Source organism: Macrobrachium nipponense, chromosome 8 (assembly GCF_015104395.2).
Source record: "Macrobrachium nipponense isolate FS-2020 chromosome 8, ASM1510439v2, whole genome shotgun sequence".
Taxonomy (NCBI): domain Eukaryota; kingdom Metazoa; phylum Arthropoda; class Malacostraca; order Decapoda; family Palaemonidae; genus Macrobrachium; species Macrobrachium nipponense.
In genome coordinates, this window is record NC_087203.1 from 45844266 (window position 1) to 45866765 (window position 22500).

Consider the following 22500-nt stretch of genomic DNA (forward strand, 5'->3'; position numbering starts at 1 on the left):
GTAAACAAACTGTTTACAGACCTCCGCCTAGGATTTTGAAACTTCATTAGCCCACTTAAGTATCCTAATTATTCTTTCGATTATTAACTTGGATTTGTGGCTAGGCATACGCTATCGTAAATTTTTTCATTGCATTTGATGTCTGAAGCTAGTTAGCCTAGTTTCAGACTTTGTTGTCTGCATGGTAAGGTGAGGCTACCGTAACTTTCGGTAGACACTCGCTTAGTATATATGACGTTTACATGTTTTCTTTGCATAAGGTAATTAGTGTAATGTGTGACTGATTACGGAAGAAGGAGGATTCAATTACGCATTTTAGAGCGTGTTAGAATCAGGAGTTTTCCTCCACAGTAAACAGAAGTTAGAATAATGAACCTTCTAACCTCCTGTAGATTTTATTTGCCTAACCCTGTGGTATGGCTTACGAGCCTAGAATAAGTGTCTGCTAAAGGATTACATCAAGTAATCTTAGACTAAAGTGCTCGCTCTCCAACCAGTGTTGTGAGTGTAGTGCCCCTTGTGTTGTTGTGAGGGGGCGTCAGATCGGCCCCCCATAATGCCTCTAGGCCTGGACCTCTGTCGGACTCCCAGGACTCAGGGAGAGGGCATGTCGAAACAGCCGCAAGAAGGGTTACGGGGGATCCCCCACCGATCTGGCGTCCCCTTCGGCAGAACTGTTGACTCTTCCCAGGCTGCTAAAGATCGTGCACGTGCGCGAATCTTGAAAGATTGCTTCTCTTTCCGTTCCTCAGAGGCGTCCTCCCCACACAGGGGTTGGAGTTCTCGGAAGGACTCGCGCCCCCTAAAGAAGCTTTAGAGAAGAGGACGCTTCACGTCCTCTCTCTCGTCACGAGAGGATGAGAGTAGAAAGAGACCACATTTTCCCTTTTAGAAGAATGCACTGGCTCTTTTCCTAAGGGACATTTAAGGAGGCCTCATTCATCTTGCCAGAAGAGTGATTTGAGCCTCCTGCGAGAACGCTCATGTATATATCATTTATACATTATTAAGGAGGCTCATTCATCTTGCCAGAAGAGTGATTTGAGCCTCCTGCGAGTGACCGCTCATGTATACATCATGTATACATTATTAAGGAGGCTCATTCATCTTGCCAGAAGAGTGATTTGAGCCTCCTGCGAGTGAACGCTCATGTATATATCACTTATACATTATTAAGGAGGTTCATTCATCTTGCCAGAAGAGTGATTTGAGCCTCCTGCGAGTGAACGCTCATGAAGTTAGAGCTGTTTCAACCTCGCTAGCATTCCAAAAGAATTTGGTAATCAAGGACATTCTTGATTCCACCTTTTGGAGGAGCAACTCAGTATTCGTCTCCTCTCCTCATTGCGCTCCGTATACGTTATGTAACGTTCGCTTTACTTCGATAAAGCAAGCTGATAAGTTTGACGGCCGGCAAGCTGCTTTGCACAGTCAAACAACTTATGTCTCTGGTCGGCATAAGAAGGGCAATTTAGACGTGAGGAAGCTTTTGGAGGTGCTCGACGTCCTATAAGTAGAGACATTCTCCAGGACGCTCGGCAAGCACCTTGCGGAAGACGAAAGCCATACGTCTTCCTTTAGTGTTCACACTCTTCAGGAGCAGCGTGCGGCTCTCCATGGAGACTCGCATGAGGACGTCCCTTAAAAATATTCAATGTCATACGCAAAACGCCGTTTCGTCATAACATTGAGATGTTGGCAAGGTCGCTCGCCAGGACGCCTCTTGGCGGGCCTTGCATGCATCAAGGCGCTCAACGAGTTCCTCTCTGAAACGTCGTTCAGAAGACTTGGTGTTCTCTGCTCAGACACTCTCGTAGCTGGACGCTTTCCAGGACGCTTTTGAGGACGCTCGGCAGGAAGCTTTTGAGGACGCTCAGCAGGACGCTTTCCAGCACGCTTTTGAGGACGCTCAGCAGGACGCTTTTGTGGACATTCGCCAGGACGCTTCGGTGGAAGCTCGGCAGGACGCTAGCGAGGACGCTCGCCAGGACGCTAGCGAGGACGCTCGCCAGGACGCTAGCGAGGACGCTTTTGAAGACGCTCGGCATCCTACACGTCATGACGCTCGGTAGAGCACTTGCCAGGACGTTCTTCAGAACGATAGGCGTCCTACGCATCAAGACGTTCGGCAGGATTCCTGCAAGAACGCTCTTCAAGAGGGCGTCGTCGAAGTAGAGGAAGGAGTTTGGTCTCGTCAAGATGTCTACTTCGCTTTCTTTCTACGAAGGGAGCGTTCAATAGATCCATCACTTGATGAATTCCAGGAAAACTGTAAGCAGATTTCGGTGTCATAAAACGCCTCGCTCTGCTTTCGGGATTGCGCTGCCGAAGGGGAACATTAAGGTCCTTCCTGTCGTAAGCCCAGTCTCTAATCAGGAATCCTGCCCCTTCCTCGATTTCTGCGGGAATCGGGGAAAACTATATGCTCGAATTCCTGGATACTTTCTGTCATGTAAATGGGTTAGTTCTCATTGACAAAGATCTTCATAACATTTTATCGCTTAAGCGGATAAGTAAATGAAATTTCGGAAGAGCTCTCATTCATTTTCAGAACCGAACGTGGACAGTCGTTTTCCTTTCTTTCTCTCTTCCTCGTCCAGGAAAGATGTAGTAGAGAATTCGATGTTCAAATTACTACAATACTTACGTAGTTTATCTTTGCGTCATTTTGCTAACGCATGGGTCGAGTCATATACGCATATCGTAGTTTACCTCTGCGGATAGAAGCCGAAAGAACTGTTGTTCTAATGTATTTATTTGACACTCCCTTCAACCTTCCAAGAGTTTTCGGAGTAAGAACAACTCTTCAGGTATTGTTACGACAACACCAACTCAGCTTCTGTATTTAGCGAATTCTGTTTCGTTTAAATAGGCCTGCTTGAGAGTTTCCTTTTGCTCGATAATATCATACCTATTCCTTAGTAAAGGGAGTAGCTGGCAACTCAGGCAGATAGTATTCTGTTCTCCATTGAAGCTTTCTTCGAGGAAGACTTCTCCTTCACTCTTTTTGATAGAGATCGAAGGTGGTCGATCTCCAATCCTTATTTTTTGTTTTGTTTTCTTTAAGGAAAGAATTTAGGATGGAGGATCGTTGTTCAGAATACTATAAATATACTACGTATATTAACCTCGCGAACGATGATTCTACTAAGCAGTTGAATTGTCCCCGAGGGGTAGGCCGCACCATATCCTAGTTATTCTACGGATTGCGACTTAGAAGACCGAGAAGTATTCTAATTGAACTGCAAACATCAACTCAGCTTCTGTATTTAGCGAATTTTGTTTCGTTTAAATATGCCTGCTTGAGAGTTTCCTTTGGCTCGATAATTTCATACCTATCCCTTCGTAAAAGGAGTAGCTGGTAACTCAGGCATATAGTGCGAGACGATGATCGAAGGCTGCTGTTACTGTGATCTACGCAGTACCGGCTAGCTCGGTGTCATGGGCGCGGTTGTTAACGTCCTCTCCCTATTGCGGGAATGGCTTAATAAACCGTCTCTTTGCCCTACAATCATGGATTTTAGCCTCGGGTTGAGGAAATTTCTAGTAATCTTGAATGATCATACCTGCCGTTTACTTAGAAAATTTCAACAAGATATCTCTTATACTTGTTAGGGTGCGGGTTTACCGCACGGTAACATTCTGTACGAATCTACCGCGGCATAGCACTATAATAATGCTCTCCTGCTTATGCAAAGCGCAGCCTTATTTAGGGAAGGAAGCAGCTGAGTGAGGGAATGGATGAGTTTGCTGGGGACCATTTCCTCGCTGGAGAGCTTGTTTTCCCTGAATAAACAGCAATTCAGACCTCTACATCAAATTTTCCTCACGAAGAAATTGGAATAACATCAAAGATCTTGTAATTCTAATTTTCTCTCAACGGCTTGAGGATCACCTCAGGTGATAGCGAGAGGGTGCCAGACATCCGAACAGAGAACAGATGTTCTGGCACATTGTCTGAAAGAATTGGAAGCCAAATTCAAATTAAGTCCGGCTTTCCAGTTCCTCGAAGGGTGAGAGGTTGGATCGAGTGGCCCAAATCATCTCGGATAATTTCTCAGCTCTCTCATAGCTCGAGAAGAGAGAATTGGTTATGGGCTTGGGCACGGAACGTAACGATCCTCAATAGGTTCGTTAATCTAGTGCACGTCCGTGTGGGGCTTCTCGATCGAAGGCAACAACTACTGACGTCTGAGTAATCCTCACTTAGAAGTATGGTCGAAAGTGAGGAGAGACTGAGGGAGTCTTTCGTTAAGTTTTTCGTAATATTGAAGACGAAGGAGCTTCCTCTTAAGTTGTTCCCTTATTCATGATCCTAGAGGATTAGCTTTAGTCGCCACATGTTGGCCTCTAGGAGGTTGGATTCACAGAGGTCAGGTAATTCAGAGATTGTCCAAAGAAACCTTCCCGAGAGAATTCGGTGTAATCAAACATCGTCACTTAGTGAAGTATCTAATATCTCTCCTCTCTGAGTCTGAAAGCGTTCAGACTATCGAGAAGCGATAAGATCTTCAAGATTTATGGCAGTCTCTTGGCCAAGGCAAAGCAGTGCTGCCTATTTTTTTCAGTTTCAATCGGAGGGGGCCGTTTCTGGAGATAGTGAAGGGAAATGACTGTTCCTCCACCTCGACCTCTGTGAATTTCGTTATGGTTCTATCTTTCCGTATGAAGTATGAGTAAGATAGAAGTCCTAACTGTTGTAGAATATGCAAATATGTTGTTTGACGGCCTCTAGGCTCAGAGATTCGGTTCTGTCAAACAAAAAAACAAAGCTTCACGATCTTTGAGGTCTGTGGAGATCTTGTATTCTCTGGATCAAAAGGTTCCGGCATGGAACTTAGACGTAGTCTGAGTTTCTGATGCCAAAAGCATTTCGAACCTATCCTTTCTGCGAACTTAATACACGTGACCAGAAAGGCTAATATTCTAACCGCTCTAGCCACGGCAAGGAGGGTTTAGTGAGGTTTTAGCCATCATCAGAGGTTTTGGCTTTAAAGGACATAATGCGGTCTGTCCGCTAAGCCTTCCGTTCTTGATAAGAACAGAAAACCTGTCTGACCATTGACCCGAAGGCTTGGAGACCAAGGGTTATGGCACAAATTATTGGGCAAGGGCATTAGAGAGTCCTGTGCCCTGTAGGGTCTCTCAAGTTTTATCTTGATAAAACTATAGAAAGTCAAGGTCAACAGACAATCTGCGGTGTTCCGTAAAAAGACCAGACTAGTTCATGTCCAAGAACACCCTGGCATGATAGCCAAGGAGTTCTTTTAAGAGGTCTCATTCATTATGTTTGCATAAAGATTTGAGATTTTTTCTTAATATCAATGCTCAAGAGGTGAGGGCGCGGCCTCGGAAGCATTTCAACAGAGCATGACACTCAGTAACATCCTGAGTGCCACGCTTTTGCGAAGCAACTCTGGGTTCGCTTCACACTCCCGGACAATCTGCGGTGTTCCGTAAAAAGACCAGACTGGTTCATGTCCAAGAACACCCTGGCATTATAGCCAAGGAGTTCTTTTAAGAGGTCTCATTCATTATGTTTGCATAAAGCATTTGAGATTTTTTTTCTTAATATAATGCTCAAGAGGTGAGGGGCGCGGCCTCGGAAGCATTTCACAGAGCATGACACTCAGTAACATCCCTGAGTGCCACGCTTTAGCGAAGCAACTCTGTGTTCGCTTCACACTCCCGACGGGATGTGAAGACGCATTCAGATCCGTAAGTCGCTAGGACCATACATATCCGTAGATATATTATTGGGTGCAAGAAGCAACACGAATCCTATCCTATAGAAAAGGGATAGGTGTGCTTTTAACTTTGAAGGGTTGGTCGCTTGAGGCGCGTTCCTTTTCTTTAGCCTAGAAGTTATGGAACTAACTTTGATAGGTTAGGTCAGGTGGTGGTTTTAGCTTCGGTGCCCTCAAAAGTATGGTCATATGTCTAGTCACATTGTGGTCACGCCCCCGTTGACAGATCATCTAGAGCGCACCAGCATTACAGGTCTCTACCTCGCTGGCAACTCTAGTAACGCAAGAAGCAGACTTGGTGACAGTAATCACGAAGTCGGCTAGCTAACAGGTCAGAACCAAGATGTATATCATCTACTTAATTTAGTTTCCCAAAAATCCTATTCTGTCTCTTCCACCATCCGAAGGTGGGATTCAGCTATATATATATCTGTCAGGTAAGTTTCATGAACAAAATGTTATTGTTATAATACAATTAAGTTTGTTCATACTTACCTGGCAGATATATATAATTAAAGTGCCCACCCACCTCCCCCCACCCCTCAGGAGACAGTGGCACTGATAAAATAAAAATAGAACTATAAAAATGGGAATAGTTCCTGATATCCGCCTCCCCAGCGGCGGGAATGGGTACTACCACCTGGCCGCCCACCCCTGCGTGTGCCGCGAATTTTTAAATTCTGTCGGACTTCAGAAAATACAGCTATATATATTATCTGCCAGGTAAGTATGAACAAACTTAATTGTATTATAACAATAACATTTTCAAGTCAATGGCCCTTGTGGTGGGCTTGTTCCGTATGAAGAAAGTATCACTCATTGATGTCGCAATACCATGGGACACCAGAGTTGAAGAGGAAAAGAGAGGGGAAAAAAAATGGATATGTTATACAAAGACCTGAAAAATTAGGAAATTAAGAAGGATATGGGATATGCCAGTGGAAATTGTACCCATAATCATAGGAACACCTAGGAGGCACGACCCCCAAGATCCCTGAAAAGGAATCTAGAAAAACTAAATGCTGAAGTAGCTCCAGGACTCATGCAGAAGAGTGTGACCCTAGAAACGGCGCACATAGTAAGAAAAGTGATGGACTCTTAAGGAGGCAGGATGCAACCCGGAACCCCACACTATGAATACCACGCAGTCGAATTGGAGGACTGTGATAGCCAAAAAAAACGAATAATAATAATAATTGTTTTATTTTCAGTTTATTTCAAACGTTTTTAGTAATTTTATCCATATTTCTTTTTTTCGGTTTCGTAGGTGTTCGTAAGAGTTTTATTTAGAATCATTACCTTAGACAGGTCACTAGATCATATACGTTTCTTATACTTCCTTGGCAAAAGATGACAGACGTCGTGGAAACTAACAGATATATTTAAGGAAGCGAGAAAGTAAGTTAGTTTGTTAATAGTGGTTAATTAATGAGAAGAACTCTGTTCACATGGAACAAGCCCACCAAAGAAGCCACTGACTTGGAATTCAAGCTTCCAGAGAATTTGAAGTTCACGAGGAAGTAAGAGAAGGTAGAGGGAAAATACAGAAAGAAGAGATCTCACTTACTGAAAAGGAAAACATGAAGTAAATAGATTCATAAATATATAAAAATGTATTTAAAATGCATTAGGTGCAGCATTAGAGTATATTATGCATTGCGTCTTCTCTTGAAGCTTTGAAGTTTCAAGTTGTCTGCAGGAACATCCCGTAGGAGGGCTAGTGCCGTCAGTGCACCTCATTCGGTGCAATGTAGGCAAGGCAATACTTAAGGTTCTTTGCAGCATTACTTAAGGCAAGGCATTACTTAAGGTTCTTTTTTTTCGGCGCCCCTAGCTACAACTATTTTCATTCCTTTAACGTACGTCCGTTCGTACTCTCTTTCTTCCATCTTACTGTCGACTCTCTCCTAACAGTTGATTCATAGTGCAACTGCTTTGAGGTTTTCCTCCTGTTACGCCTTGCAAACCTTTTCCTGTCAATTTCCGTTTCAGCTTTCAATGGCCACAGTTGCCCGAGTGCTTGGCATAATGGCAAAATATCTATATAAATCAAATGAAAAATCTATAGGAACATAAACAATTTGTACACAGAACGAAATAACACGAAAATTTGGGTTGTTTTATTTGTTCTTGTCGAAAGCTAATACGGAGAATGGAACAGGTTTTCATTCAAGAGAAAGGTGAATACTTTCTGCATTCTCAGTTGTCACTAAAAGGAAAGTAGACTTTTTCTTCTTTTTTTTCTCGGTTTCCATCAAAAGACGTTCATGAATAAGACTGAGCGACCACTTTGCATCAGGGAAAGGAAGATAAGATATAAAAACTAGTAGTACGTATGTTGTTATGTCCGTCGAGCGAGCCAGGTCATCAAGAAGACAAAAAAAAAATAATTAAAACAAAAACATGTATAACTTTATCCATAACCGATTCACCCCGTTACATGACAAGGCAGATAGCATTCCTTAGGACCTGTCTCTCTCTCTCTCTCTCTCTCTCTCTCTCTCTCTCTCTCTTTTAGGAGAGAGAAACTCTGCTTCTCGAGATTTTTGCTCCTACCCCCGAGGACACGCTGCTCCATATGCATGAGGGAGCCAAATGGAGCAGGCGATTCAAGCAAGGTATTTGGTGGTCGGGTATTGACAGCGTCCGAGGCGGGAAAGAGGAGTGGCTTTTTGGACGCTGTCAGAGATATCAGGATGAGAGGGATGTTTCTCGTGTGATTAGCATGGAGGAGGAAATGGTACTTCTCGGGATGAAAGTAATGGTTCTCAAATTGGTTAACAAACAGGAAATACCCCCATGATTTTTCTACTTAATCAATTAGGACGAGGAAATAGATTGATTCCAAGTTTCGAGTTGATGGGAAGTTTGAAATATCCTTTAAAACATTTGAAATATATATATATATATATATATCACAGAAGGAAGTGCCTGAAATATATGGTTGCAACGTTAAAATAGTGTTTTATGAGCCTTTTATTTTCATATTATACTGTTGTATTACAGTAAAAAGACACACACACGACACACACACACACACACACACACACACACACACACACACACACACACACACACACATATATATATATATATATATATATATATATATAGATATATATTATATAGGTAGGGAGGTAGATTTATATTTTAGACTTCATTCTTTCATTTGACTTTGGTAGTAACCATTCCTTATAACACCCATTAATTATTCAAGGAGTCATTATTTTTTTTCGTTAATTATACACCTTTTCGTTGTGTGTGTGTGTGTGTGTGTGTAATATTGAATATTGACGACACCTTGTGTTTAGCGAGTGATTAATCATGCCCTTCGATCCTTCCTCCCAGAATCCTACAAGGAAGGCATCCTCGCCCGCGCCAGGTGGGAGAGAGAGACGCGACGTAGCAGCAGAGACGTGGAGGACGTCGAGGCCGAGGAGGAGGAGGAGGAGGAGGGGAACGGGTCTGGACGTCGAGTAGGAGGACGAAGAGGAGCGTCAGCGTCGAGAGGAACGTGGAAGTGACGGTGGTCGCCGACAAGAAGATGGTCGACTACTACTCCAATGAAGACATCACCACCTACATCCTGACCGTCATGAATATGGTAAGAGGCGAAATCCCCAAGAGATGGATGGACACCCCGCCCCGTTAGGGGGCGTGTAGTAGTGCCGTCAGTGCACCTCACGCTGTACACTGTAGACATTCTCAGACCCCTAACTGCTTAACCCCCTTTCGTTCCTTTTACTCTACCTCCGTTCATAGTTTCTTTCTGTCCACCGTCTCCTAATAGTTGATTCGTAGTGCGACTGCTTTGAGGTTTTCCTCCTGTTATACCCTTCAAACCTTTTACTGTGCGTCCGTTTCGAAGCTGAATGACCTTATAGGTTACACTGCTTGGCCTTTAGCCTAATCTCCATATTCAGTTTACATGGATGGACAGGGAAAGGCGTTGAAACACAGGAAAATGGACTTTTTCTGTCCGCCCTCAGATCTTAGAAACTACCGAGGCTAGAGGGCTGCAAATTGGGTTGTTGATCATCCATCCTCCAACCATCAAGCGTACCAAATTGCAGTCCTCTATCCTCCGTAGTTTTTAGTCTACTTAAGGTTAAACTTAGCCATAATCATGCGTCTGGCAGTACGATAGGACAGGCCACCAACGGGCCATGGCCGACAGCTTCATGGGTCACGGCTCATACAGCATTATACACTATACACAACTCGATTACGCCGAAGAAACTTCGTCGAATTTTTTCTTTATTCTTTTTTATTTTATCTTATTTATCATTCATTCATTCATTTATTCATTCATTCATTCATTCATTCATTCATTTATTTATTCATTCATTCACACAAATTTAATGGTAGTACGGCTATGCTAATCATTACAAGATAACCAACGACTGCTGTCAATTAAAAATGTCATTTTTTTTTTCAAGCAAGTAATCAGTCACATCTCTCTCGTCCACGACAGGTATCGAGCGTGTACCACGACGCCAGCATCGGGAACGCCGTCAACATATACGTGGTCCGTATCATGCTCCTAGAGGACCCGCAGTATGAGGTAAGGTCACCGCTTGTTTTGTGCGAATCTTGAAGGACAACAGGTCAGTTTGAAAGGCTTAGTAGAGCTGGGTATGTCGCAGGGGTCGGTGAATTGTGGCATTTTTTAAAATTTATTTATTGATATAAATATGTTTTCTTTGAGTGCTTGTGTTTTTAACTGATTAAATAAGTCTTTGACTCTTTTCGAAAAAGGAGCCTGGTTTGTTTGTTGTTGTTGTTGTGTGTTTGGGTGTTTGTGTGTGTGTGTGTTTTCCCATATTTTCTACCTTCTCACTTATCACTTTTCCTTGAAAATTGGACGCGTTAAGAGTATTCATAGGTTTTTATATATTTTAATATAAGATGAAGAATACAATGTTCGCGGTACGATCCCAGCTTTGCCGTCCATTGGTCTCTACCTGGTGATTATAGAAATAATATAGCAACATCTTGATGCAGTGACGCCAGTTAATTCAGGAGCGTTAAGTAGATCAGTCAATAAAATAGCCAACGTTGGAATAAGAGCTGGGAGCTCTGTAGTACTCTCATCTATAGAGAGTTGATTAGAGCTTTACGTATAGTTCTCCCACCTAAAGTGGACCAGTAAGTGGTACTAGCCTCATGAACGAATTTGGAACCGTAGCACCACAGTACCTAATAAGGCTTTTCCTGGGAAGGCTAATTTGTGTGGCTTAGTTAGCAGCGGCCTTGCCTTTCAATTGATGAGTCGTTTTTACTGTCGACACAAAAACATGCGGTTGTCAAACAGGTACGACCCAGTTCTGCCAAACTTCATTTCAATACATGACTCGGTTGTAGGCGACTGTCTGTTGTGGCATCTCAGGTAGGCGAAAAATGCCCTCGCATGAAGTATCGCCGTGTGGGCACGTGACAGAAATTGCCTTTGGGGAGACAGGTACTACGTGCTTGGGCATACGCCAGCTTTAAAAGTGGGTATTTTGGCCCAAAGATGAGTCAACGGTATATATATTTTTTTAAGAACAAAGATTCAAGGGAAAGAAGAAGTATAGGAATGAACAGACGAAAACATGCTCCTTGGAGACAGGGAACACGGAAGTAAAAAGAGAATTCCGGCGTCCAAAGAGTAATGGTGTACGGTGATACTCGTTACAGTGAATTATAGTTCGAGCGCTTTGATTCACAGTCGTGATTTACAGTCGTGCTAAAATAAATAAGAAGAAAAATCGGAGGCTATCGTTAAATTTTATTTTTATTTCTACACCTGAAGAAAAAAATTAATTTGTAAGATTTATGTTTCATTTTGTAAGGAAAAAAAATGTTTATAGTACAGTAGTTTAAATGCTTCCCGGGATTCGTCAGGGCAGTTTCTTTGGGCAATTATTTAAAAAAAATTGAGACGAGGACCAGTTCCAGTGAACGACTTGACCAACGTTAAGCGGAAGACTTTGACTAACGTTTAGATGGGCGACTTGACATTAGACGGATGACGACCAGCGTTAGACAGACGACTTAGTGACTAACGTCTAGATGAACGACTTGACCGGCTATAGACAGACTATTTTAACCAACATTAGACTTGTGGTTAACCTGGAGGACGGTGGGAGGTGGAAATGCTTATACGTACATGTCTGTCCTTCGTGTATGCGTTTGCGTGTGAGTGTATGTGTAAGTGTATTAATAAGTTTCTCCTCTGCTCGGTGCTCTCAGGTCTGTGGGTAAAGTTTCCGAGCACTTGATCGAATGACAAGGCTGCTTTTGCTTCCTTTTTTTTTTTTTTTTTTTTTTTTTGTTTTTTTTTTTTTTTTTTTTTTGCACAGTGCCTAACTTGACGATCGGCACTTGAGTGCCAAGAAAAAAGTTATTGAAGGCTGTTTACCTTTTTAAGAGTTCGCTTCAGTTGCCTCGAGACGTCATTGCAATCTTGATAAATTACACAGCTGACAATTAATCTTCTCTCTCTCTCTCTCTCTCTCTCTCTCTCTCTCTCTCTCTCTCTCGGGATCGTCTGACCTCGGTAACGCAAAGTCCGGTGACTTTCGAGACATGAAACTTGTGACCGTGATGACGACACCACTGTACTCAACTGTATTCATGTTTGCAAAACGAAGTTCTCCTCAACCTTTCATTCCGAATACAGTTCAACAACAACGCTGGGTATCGGTTCTCTGATATTATTAGCAGACGGTCTTTTTCCTTGTCACACATTTCATGTGCCCAGAATCGTGTTGCGGCAACAGCAGATGGGAGGAGTGTGTCTGTCGAACGTTGTTCCTTTGGCCGTGTCAAATGTCGCAGAGGTTGTCTTTTCTTACGTTTGTCAAACAGATATTCTTGTAGAACTGTCTTAGAGGAAATATAGTTAACCGGGAAATTATGCTCAGAATCTTCTGATTTACACAGAAATCTCTGAAGAAAGATCGTAGATTTCAGTTTTTTTTTTTTTTTTTTTTTTAGCTATTTGCAGCTGCCTAGCAACATGCAATAACAGGGCGTTGGCATGATTGGCCTGAGTTCAGACTCGCATTTAACACTGTGGCTGAATGAGTGGTGCATCCACCGCCTTTCCAAGTGGTACCTTCATCATGGGTCGTTGGGTGGTTCGAAACTCTGCTATGCACTGAGAGACCATCCATCCCGGGTAGCATAGTCTCGAACTGTAGCCGGTACCGAAACCTTCCTTTCAAAAAAGCGAGACGCCATAGCTTAAAAACTAACCAAGCACCTCAGTGGCGTAATCGGTATGGTCCTGGCCTGCCACCTTGGTGGCCGCGAGTTCGATTCTCGGGCGTTCCCACTGAGGGGTTAGAGATGTGTATTTCTGGTGATAGAAGTTCACTCTCGACGTGGTTCGGAAGTCACGTCAAGCCGTTGGTCCCGTTGCTGAATAACCACTGGTTCTTTGCAACGTAAAAACACCATACAAACGAATAAAAACTAATCGTGGAATCTTTTTTTAAACTAATCCCATATTTAGCACACCTAGATTATCTAGTGGTAACTAGTGCAATCCTAGTACTACACATCTCTGGACTTTTGCATCCTGGGTAGCGAAGGCAGAGAGGCAGCAGGTTGCAATTATTTTTTGCCGAATCACCGCTCGGGAGTTCGAGAAAGGAAGTCGGACGTCCAGTACGTGACGTCCTCCTCCCAAGGTATCATGATAATAATAATAATAAGCAGTGGCTGCGGAGGACAATGGTGTGTGATAGTGCCACTTGTGGCTTTTTGCAGAATCATCGCGCTTAATCACGCCGATTATTGTGTCTCCATTGTGGCCTATTGTTTACGGTGCTTTTTAACGACCGCGCCATTAGACGCATCTGTCTGGAAGGCTTTCGGATGGATGCTTTGAGATGATGCTCAGGATAAGGTGATTAATTACGGGACGAGGAATAAACGAGGCGAATAACCCTGAGACAAAATGCCAAAATAAATAAATGAATAAGAGGTTTTTATTATTTTGGCGTCGTGAGTCATCAGATTGTGAAGTTTTGTTAGGAGTGGATATATTGCATTTTGTTTGCGGGCAGAAACTGGAAAAAAGAGGACGTCATCCTCTTTGGAATATTATTCTGTGGATTTTTTTTTATGGATTTTTTGAGTTTAAAAGTCTGGCTTGTTTTGAGGGAAGTAGGAAATTACGGCGGAAACTTTATTTGAGAGCTTATGAAATTGCATCGTATGATAAGTGGAAAAATATCATTTTGATTTTAGTTCATAAATTGGCAAATAATTTGTCCATATTATAATTGATTTTAGTCCATAAATTGGTGTCTAATTTGTCCATATTATAATTGATTTTAGTCCATAAATTGGTGTCTAATTTGTCCATATTATAATTGATTTTAGTCCATAAATTTGTGTATAATTTGGTCATAAAGTAATTTATTTTATTTCATAAATTGACTTGGAATTTGGCCCTGAATAATTATTTGAGTTTCTAAGCAGATTTAGAATTTGGCCGCAAATAATTTATTTCAGTTCATAAATTGATTCAGAATTTGGCCTTTAAAAATTGATTTTAGTTCATAAATTGACCTCTTTTCAGTCTCAACATCTTTCTCAAAGTCAGGGAATTTAAAGTCTGGACACCTTTTCCATTTCACTCTCTCTCTCTCTCTCCAGGAAGAGCTGGACATCAGCCACAACGCCGACAACACCCTCAGGAGCTTCTGCACCTGGCAGCAGATGATTAACCCAGGCAACGAGACTCACCCTTATCACCACGACGTGGCAGTGCTTATCACAAGGTGAGTTGGCGGATGCTGTTTCAATGCTTTTTCTGATGTTGGTATAATAATAATCAGTTAGCATTAACTGATTATCAAGGATTCTTAGACTCTCTCTCTCTCTCTCTCTCTCTCACGTGAGGAAAGCGAGGTTTCTTTAGGCTAGCCGTTGTTAGACGTCTATTCTTATCACAAAGGATAGAAGAAGAAAAAAGCCATCCTTAGGCACAGCTAGATTAAGTGCGTGTTTCCTATCCTTTAGTTATTTTCCGTTTATTCTTGACCTCCTCACTGTCTGCTTATTCCATGACCTAGTTCTCACCACCAACCCCCCTCCCCTCCCCACCTCCTTCTCAAGTCCTACCCCTCCTCCAAGCCTGCTTGCTTCCCCTTCCTGATAAATGCTAATTTAAGATTATTCATGCATACTCTCAAGAGTGAGGAGTTTCAGAGTTAACTGCCATTAAAAAAAAAAACTCATTTACTTGGTGCATTTTTGGATGTTATTAACTTTAGGACTGCAGTTGTTGTAATGTCGTTTATGCAAGAATAATTGTGTGTTTTTTTTATGTGAATGTTCATCTGAGATAGCAATCTGACAGTGAGAGATGAAAGGAAATATCTTCCGATTTGAGATGTGCTTCTTATTTTGTGATGTGTTTGAATAAGCGTGAAAGATTTTTATGAATTAGCACCTACTATGTATACTACCCTGTTCATTCACTTGTATTATCCCGTTGGTAATCCTAGCAAGTGTATAATATAATATGTATAGTCATATATTAATACACTGACACGATGTACGCCGGCAAACGATTCTCTTTTGGATGGAAATGAATAGAATATAGAATTTAGATGAAAAGCCAAGCGCTGGGACCTACGAGGTCATTCAGCGCTGGTACGGAAATTGACAGTGGGAAAGGTTTGGAAGGTGTAACAGGAGGAAAACCTCAAAGCAGTTGCGCTATGAATCAATTGTTAGGAGAGGGTGGACAGTCAGTTGGAAGAAAGAGAATATGAAAGGAGGTACAGTTAAAGGAATGAAAGGAGTCGCAGATAAGGCCCTAAGGGACGCTGCAAAGAACCTCAGGTAATACCTACTGTAACAGCATGAGGTGCACTGACGACACTACCTTCCTACGTGGAATTCTCTTATGATTTCCCCCTCTAAAGCCACCTCTTGTCTCTCCTAAGGTATAACATCTGCAGCAAGATGACTGAGAGGTGCTCAACTCTTGGCGTCGCGGAGATCGCGGGCATGTGTCAGCCCCTTCGCTCTTGCAATGTCAATGAGGACACGGGTCTCCAGATCGCCTACACCATAGCGCATGAACTGGGCCACAAGTAAGTAAATGACTTAATTACTCAGGTTTCCATCATAGTTTTATTTTTTCTCGATTTATATTTTTCCAGTCTTCTGTCAAAGAAAACTATCGAGATGGCTATTTGTCCGTCCGTCCGCACTTTTTCTGTCCGCCCTCAGATCTTAGAAACTACTGAGGCTAGAGGGCTGCAAATTGGTGTGTTGATCATCCACCCTCCAATCATCAAACATGCCACATTGCAGCCTTCTAGCCTCAATAGTTTTGATTTTAGTTAAGGTTAAAGTTATAAAGTTAGTCATGATCGTGCTTCTGGCACCCAACGCAGGCTGAGAGTTTCTTACAGCATGATACGTTATACAGAAAACTCCATTGTTCTTTTTGTCTGTTATTGCTTTCTTGAGCTGCTGTGTCTCAAATGGTTATATTACATTTCATTCTCTTTACATTTGAATAGAATTACTTGCATACATTTTTATCTATTTATTTATTAGTTTGTTAGTTTTTGTTTTTAATGAGTGATTTCTTCTTTCTGTAACTTAGTTCGAATGAACACCAAAATATTCTTTGGAAGCTTGAATTTCATGCCAGTGGCCCCTGTATAGGCAGGCTTGTTCCATACGAATATGGGTTCATCTTCTGAATAATAATAATAATAATAATAATAAGAACTAATAATTAATAATAAATAATTAATAATAATAATAATAATGAATAATAATAATAATAATAATGTGGCGCCGTGGAGGAGTGGGTTAGGTCGTCAATAGACTTAAGTGAAGTTAAGCAACATTGGGGCTGGTCAGTCGTTGGATGGGTGACCGCTCTCCTCGGCGTTGATTCCTTGGGAAAGGATCTTTACCATAATTTCCTCAGTCTACTCAGCTGTAAATGAGTACCTATCCTGATGGGGTAGGGTCCAGCTATGGGTTAAATAGCAAAACTCAGCAATGATGGAAAGAAATGAAGGAATAAACGACAACGACGTAAATGGAACCTCTGGCAACAGAGGAGCTTCGTCCGGCAACCAGGTATTCAACCCAATTGAAGGGGAAGACGGTCAGGTACTTGGAGGTCGTCATCCAGCAACTGATCACCACATCGAGAGTAATCAACAGCCTGAGATTGGAGCTACAGAGGCAAAAAGGAAGAAATGGACAAAAGAAGAAAATAAGGAAATATGGAGATGCTACATCAGAAGCAACCCGACGGTGAGAGGATATAGAAGAAGATTGGTCAACATCTGGAATGAGAGGAATAACACCCCCCAAACAGAGCAGAGGCTGGCAGACCAAAGTAATGAACATAAAGAAAAAGAACTGGCTTCTCCACCCCAACAGAAAGAGAAGAACTGGAAAGGGAAATGTCACACGACAACGAATTACACGAAGACGAACTGAGAGACGATGCCACAGAAGACGACAGGGATGATGAGGTATCAAACAACGACACACGAAGAAACACCGACGAAGTAACAGAGAGGACGGAATGGGTAGAAAAGATTAGACAATGGATGGAGCCAGATACAGAGAGAACAAAGATCCCCTCCATGAAAGCCTACAACACCAAGAAATTAAGGGAGAAAACAAGTGATGGTCCAATGAAATAATGGGCATAATACACACCACCAGTATCACGAAATAAATAACTTGACATATGCAGGAGCAAGATTAGTAGCAGAACTGATGGGGATTCGAACACCAACACCACCAGGAACAACCAACCCACAGAAACCAAAACAGCAACCTCCTTGGAAAAGGCGCCTGGAAAAGCAAATCATGGTGATGAGATCTGACTTGAGTAAACTGAAAGAGATGGCAGAAAAAAGGCTAAGAAGCAAGAAAACAAGGGAGGAACTCAACGAGAAATACAAAGTACAAGAGAGGGGACTAAACAACACAATAGAAGACGTAAAACAGAGGCTTAAGGCCAAAGCACATAAGATCCAACGGTACACGAACAGGAATAAGGGATACCAACAGAACAAACTATTCGGAACCAACCAAAGAAAAGACTGTACAGCCAACTAAGAGGGGAAGACAACCACCCAGAAATTCCTGAAGCCGAACCAAGTAAGAGACTAATGGGAAAAACATATGGAGCAATCCGGTATCACACAACAACATGCAACATGGCTCCAGGAAGTCAAGGAAGAAGAAACAGGGAGAATAAAACAAAGATTCACAGAGATCACGACAGACACCAGTCAGACACCAACTAAAGAAAATGCCAAACTGGAAAAGCCCCAGGTCCCGATGGAAGTCCATGGATACTGGCTCAAAAACTTCAAGGCCCTACACCCACGAATAGCAGAACAACTCCAGCATTGTATCTCAAATCATCAAGCACCCAAATGGATGACCACAGGAAGAACATCCTTAGTACAAAAAGACAAGAGTAAGGGAAATATAGCCAGTAACTACAGGCCTATCACCTGCCTACCAATAATGTGGAAGTTATAACAGGTATCATCAGTGAAAGGCTATATAACTACCTAGAGGAGACAAACACCATCCCCACCAACAGAAAGGCTGCAGAAGGAAGTGTAGGGGCACAAAAGACCAGCTCTGATAGACAAAATGGTAATGAAGAACAGTAGGAGAAAGGAAAACCACCTAAGCATGGCATGGATAGACTATAAGAAAGCCTTCGACATGATACCACACACATGGCTAATAGAATGCCTGAAAATATATGGGGCAGAGGAAAACACCATCAGCTTCTCAAAAATACAATGCGCCAACTGGAATACAATACTTACAAGCTCTGGAATAAGACTAGCAGAGGTTAATATCAGGAGAGGGATCTTCCAGGGCGACTCACTGTCCCCACTACTCTTCGTAGTAGCCCATGATTCCCATGACAAAGTACTACAGAAGATGGATGCCGGCTACCAACTCAAGAAAAGAGGCAACAGAATCAACCATCTGATGTTCATGGACGACATCAAGCTGTATGGTAAGAGCATCAAGGAAATAGATACCCTAATCCAGACTGTAAGGATTGTATCTGGGGACATCAGGATGGAGTTTGGAATAGAAAAATGCGCCTTAGTCAACATACAAAAAGGCAAAGTAACGAGAACTGAAGGGATAAAGCTACCAGATGGGAGCAACATCAAACACATAGATGAGACAGGATACAAATACCTGGGAATAATGGAAGGAGGGGATATAAAACACCAAGAGATGAAGGACACGATCAGGAAGAATATATGCAGAGACTCAAGGCGATACTCAAGTCAAAACCAATGGAGGAAATATGATAAAAGCCATAAACACATGGGCAGTGCCAGTAATCAGATACAGCGCAGGAATAGTGGAATGGACGAAGGCAGAACTCCGCAGCATAGATCAGAAAACCAGGAAACATATGACAATACACAAAGCACTACACCCAAGAGCAAATACGGACAGACTATACATAACACGAAAGGAAGGAGGGAGAGGACTACTAAGTATAGAGGACTGCGTCAACATTGAGAACAGAGCACTGGGGGCAATATCTGAAAACCAGTGAAGACGAGTGGCTAAAGAGTGCATGGGAAGAAGGACTAATAAAAGTAGACGAAGACCCAGAAATATACAGAGACAGGAGAAAGACAGACAGAAACAGAGGACTAGCACAACAAACCAATGCACGGACAATACATGAGAGACTAAAGAACTAGCCAGCGATGACAATTGGCAATGGCTACAGAGGGGAGAGCTAAAGAAGGAAACTGAAGGAATGATAACAGCGGCACAAGATCAGGCCCTAAGAACCAGATATGTTCAAAGAACGATAGATGGAAATAACATCTCTCCCATATGTAGGAAGTGCAATACGAAAAATGAAACCATAAACCACATAGCAAGTGAATGCTCGGCACTTGCACAGAACCAGTACAAAAAGAGGCATGATTCAGTGGCAAAAGTCCTCCACTGGAGCCTGTGCAAGAAACATCAGCTACCTTGCCAGTAATAAGTGGTACGAGCACCAACCTGAGGGAGTGATAGAAAACGATCAGGCAAGATCCTCTGGGGACTATGGTATCAGAACGGATAGGGTGATACGTGCAAACAGACCAGACGTGACGTGATTGACAAAGTCAAGAAGAAAGTATCACTCATTGATGTCGCAATACCATGGGACACCAGAGTTGAAGAAGAGAAAGAGAGGGGAAAAAATGGATAAGTATCAAGATCTGAAAATAGAAATAAGGAAGGATATGGATATGCCAGTGGAAATCGTACCCATAATCATAGGAGCACTAGGCACGATCCCAAGATCCCTGAAAAGGAATCTAGAAAAACTAGAGGCTGAAGTAGCTCCAGGACTCATGCAGAAGAGTGTGATCCTAGAAAACGGCACACATAGTAAGAAAAGTGATGGACTCTAAGGAGGCAGGATGCAACCCGGAACCCCACACTATAAATACAACCCAGTCGAATTGTAGGACTGTGATAGAGAAAAAAAAAAAAAAAAAAAAAAAAAAAAAAAAAATAAAAAAAAAAAAAAAAAAAAAAAAAAAAAAAAAATAAATAAATAATAATAATAATAAATAATAATATTTTCGTAGAAGACCCTCTTTTAGGCAAATACTGTTAAAAAGAATGGCAGAATTAAGCGAGTTGATTTTATATATTGTTTTTTCTATTTTCCTTACAATTCGCTTCTATAATAATAATAATAATAATAATAATAATAATAATAATATAATAATAATTTGGAAGAAGACCCTCTTGATCATTTTATTATAAGAAAAAATAGAAAAGATAATATAAAAGAGTTAAACTTTTATATTTATTTGTTATAATAAAATAATATATAAGATTAAAACTTTTCTATTTTTTAGTTTAAGAAAAAAATAGAAAAGATAATGTATAAGATTAATTTGCAGAATTCTGCCATTTTATTCAACAGAATAATAATAATAATAATATAATAATAATAATAATAATAATAATAATAATAATAATAATAATAATACATCGTTGGGCGAATAAATGAATAAATTAAACCATTTATTCCATCGTTGGGCGAATAAATTACAAATATTAATCCGTCTATTCGTCCAGCTTCGGCATGAACCACGACGGGCCCCAGAACGGATGCGAGAGCCAGTACGGGGTCAGCCAGCACGTGATGTCACCTCACCTGACCTCGGAGCCCATCCCCGTGACCTGGTCCAACTGCTCCCGGCAGGAGATCACCCACTTCCTCGAGTGAGTAGCACTGCTTGTTTGTTTGTTTTGCTGCGTTTTTTTCTTTTTACTTGTTTGTTTGTTTACTCGTTTTCTTTTCTTTGTGTTGCTGTCTTGAGCAAACGGTGGATAGTTTTTGTTTGTTTGTTTTATCCTTGTGTTTGTTTTCCTTGTTTGTGTTGTTGTCTTGAGAAAACGGTGAGTATTTAGTTTGTTTGTGTGTGTGTGATTGTTTTCCTTGTTTGTGTTGTTGTCGTCTTAAGAAAACGGTCCATTTTCGGTAATGATAAATAAAAAAAAAAAAAAAAAAAAAAAAAAAAAAAAAAGTCTTCGTTTCTGTTAGTCTTTTGTCTTGACTGTTTTTTTAAAATCCTATTGCCTGAGAAAAGACGAATACTACAAATCACATACATTTGATTAAAAAATTTGTTATTGTTTATATCACAATAAACCTTTGCCAAGATATGATTGAAAGTAAGAATTTCATGAGTCAATTTCATTGCCTACCTAATGTAAGGTAAGTTAAAATCATGTCACTTATGTACGTTATCATAAATTCTGTAAATATTACTACATTACCTGAGCATCATACCCCACTTAAATCAGCAAGTTATGATGCTTGCGGGACACTATACACTACACCGGACACTACACACACTATCTGTTGCTCAAATGGAAATCGAAAATTGTATGAAAATAATACTAGATATCTTGGTACTGAATAATAACAGAAAGTCTTTCACTTTCAGCTCTCCACATTTCTGCAGTTTGTTATTTTGACGTAAAAAAGTAATTATTAATATTGCATGTACCCTGCGTATACTCTCTCTCTCTCTCTCTCTCTCTCTCTCTCTCACACACAACACACAAACACACCATACAAAGTAGTATTCGTATTCCAAGCTGCACCATCATTGCATTCTCGGAATTTCGAGGTTCACGAGCAGCAAAATGCCACCTCCCCCTCCTCCCTCCTCCTCCTCCTCCTCCTCCTCCCCCAAGTGAGAAGAATTTCGTGCGAGAAGGAAACGAAGAGCAGTCTCCTTCTCTTTTCCGACGGACGAATCCTGGCCTTGAATTTTAACCCCCTCGCATCCTTTGCCCGCGAGTTGACACATCCTCCTGAATGCGTCAAACTATACTTTGTTTTTTTTCCATCTGTCCATCCGCTTGTGGTGTTTTCGCATGGTAACACTGCGTCCCGGGCTTTAAATAGTTACGCTATGTGTAAGTTTTAGGTAAATAAAAGGATATCTGGGTGTACATTTGCAACTGAAAAGTGTTTTAATAATTTACAGTATGCGAATTACACCGTTAATATTCAAAATAAGGTTATTATTATTGTTGAATGTAAGATGAATGTAAACTATCTAAAGCCGGACGCAGTGTACCATACGCAAAACAAACACCACGCTGGTGGACAGATGGAAAAAAAACAGAGTATAGTGCTGCTTGCAGGAGCTTGCTTGCAAAATCCGGCAACCGGTGC

At 41.5% G+C, this 22500-nt stretch overlaps 1 protein-coding gene across 1 annotated transcript in view; it reads left to right on the forward strand.

Annotated features, from left to right (window-relative positions):
- LOC135222740 (A disintegrin and metalloproteinase with thrombospondin motifs 7-like) overlaps positions 1-22500 on the forward strand; it is a 295212-nt gene that overhangs the window by 247774 nt on the left and 24938 nt on the right. Inside the window, 6 exon segments of the mRNA XM_064260979.1 lie at positions 9096-9221; positions 9224-9351; positions 10222-10311; positions 14400-14524; positions 15698-15847; positions 20886-21032. Of these exon segments, the coding sequence (XP_064117049.1) occupies positions 9096-9221; positions 9224-9351; positions 10222-10311; positions 14400-14524; positions 15698-15847; positions 20886-21032 (766 nt within the window).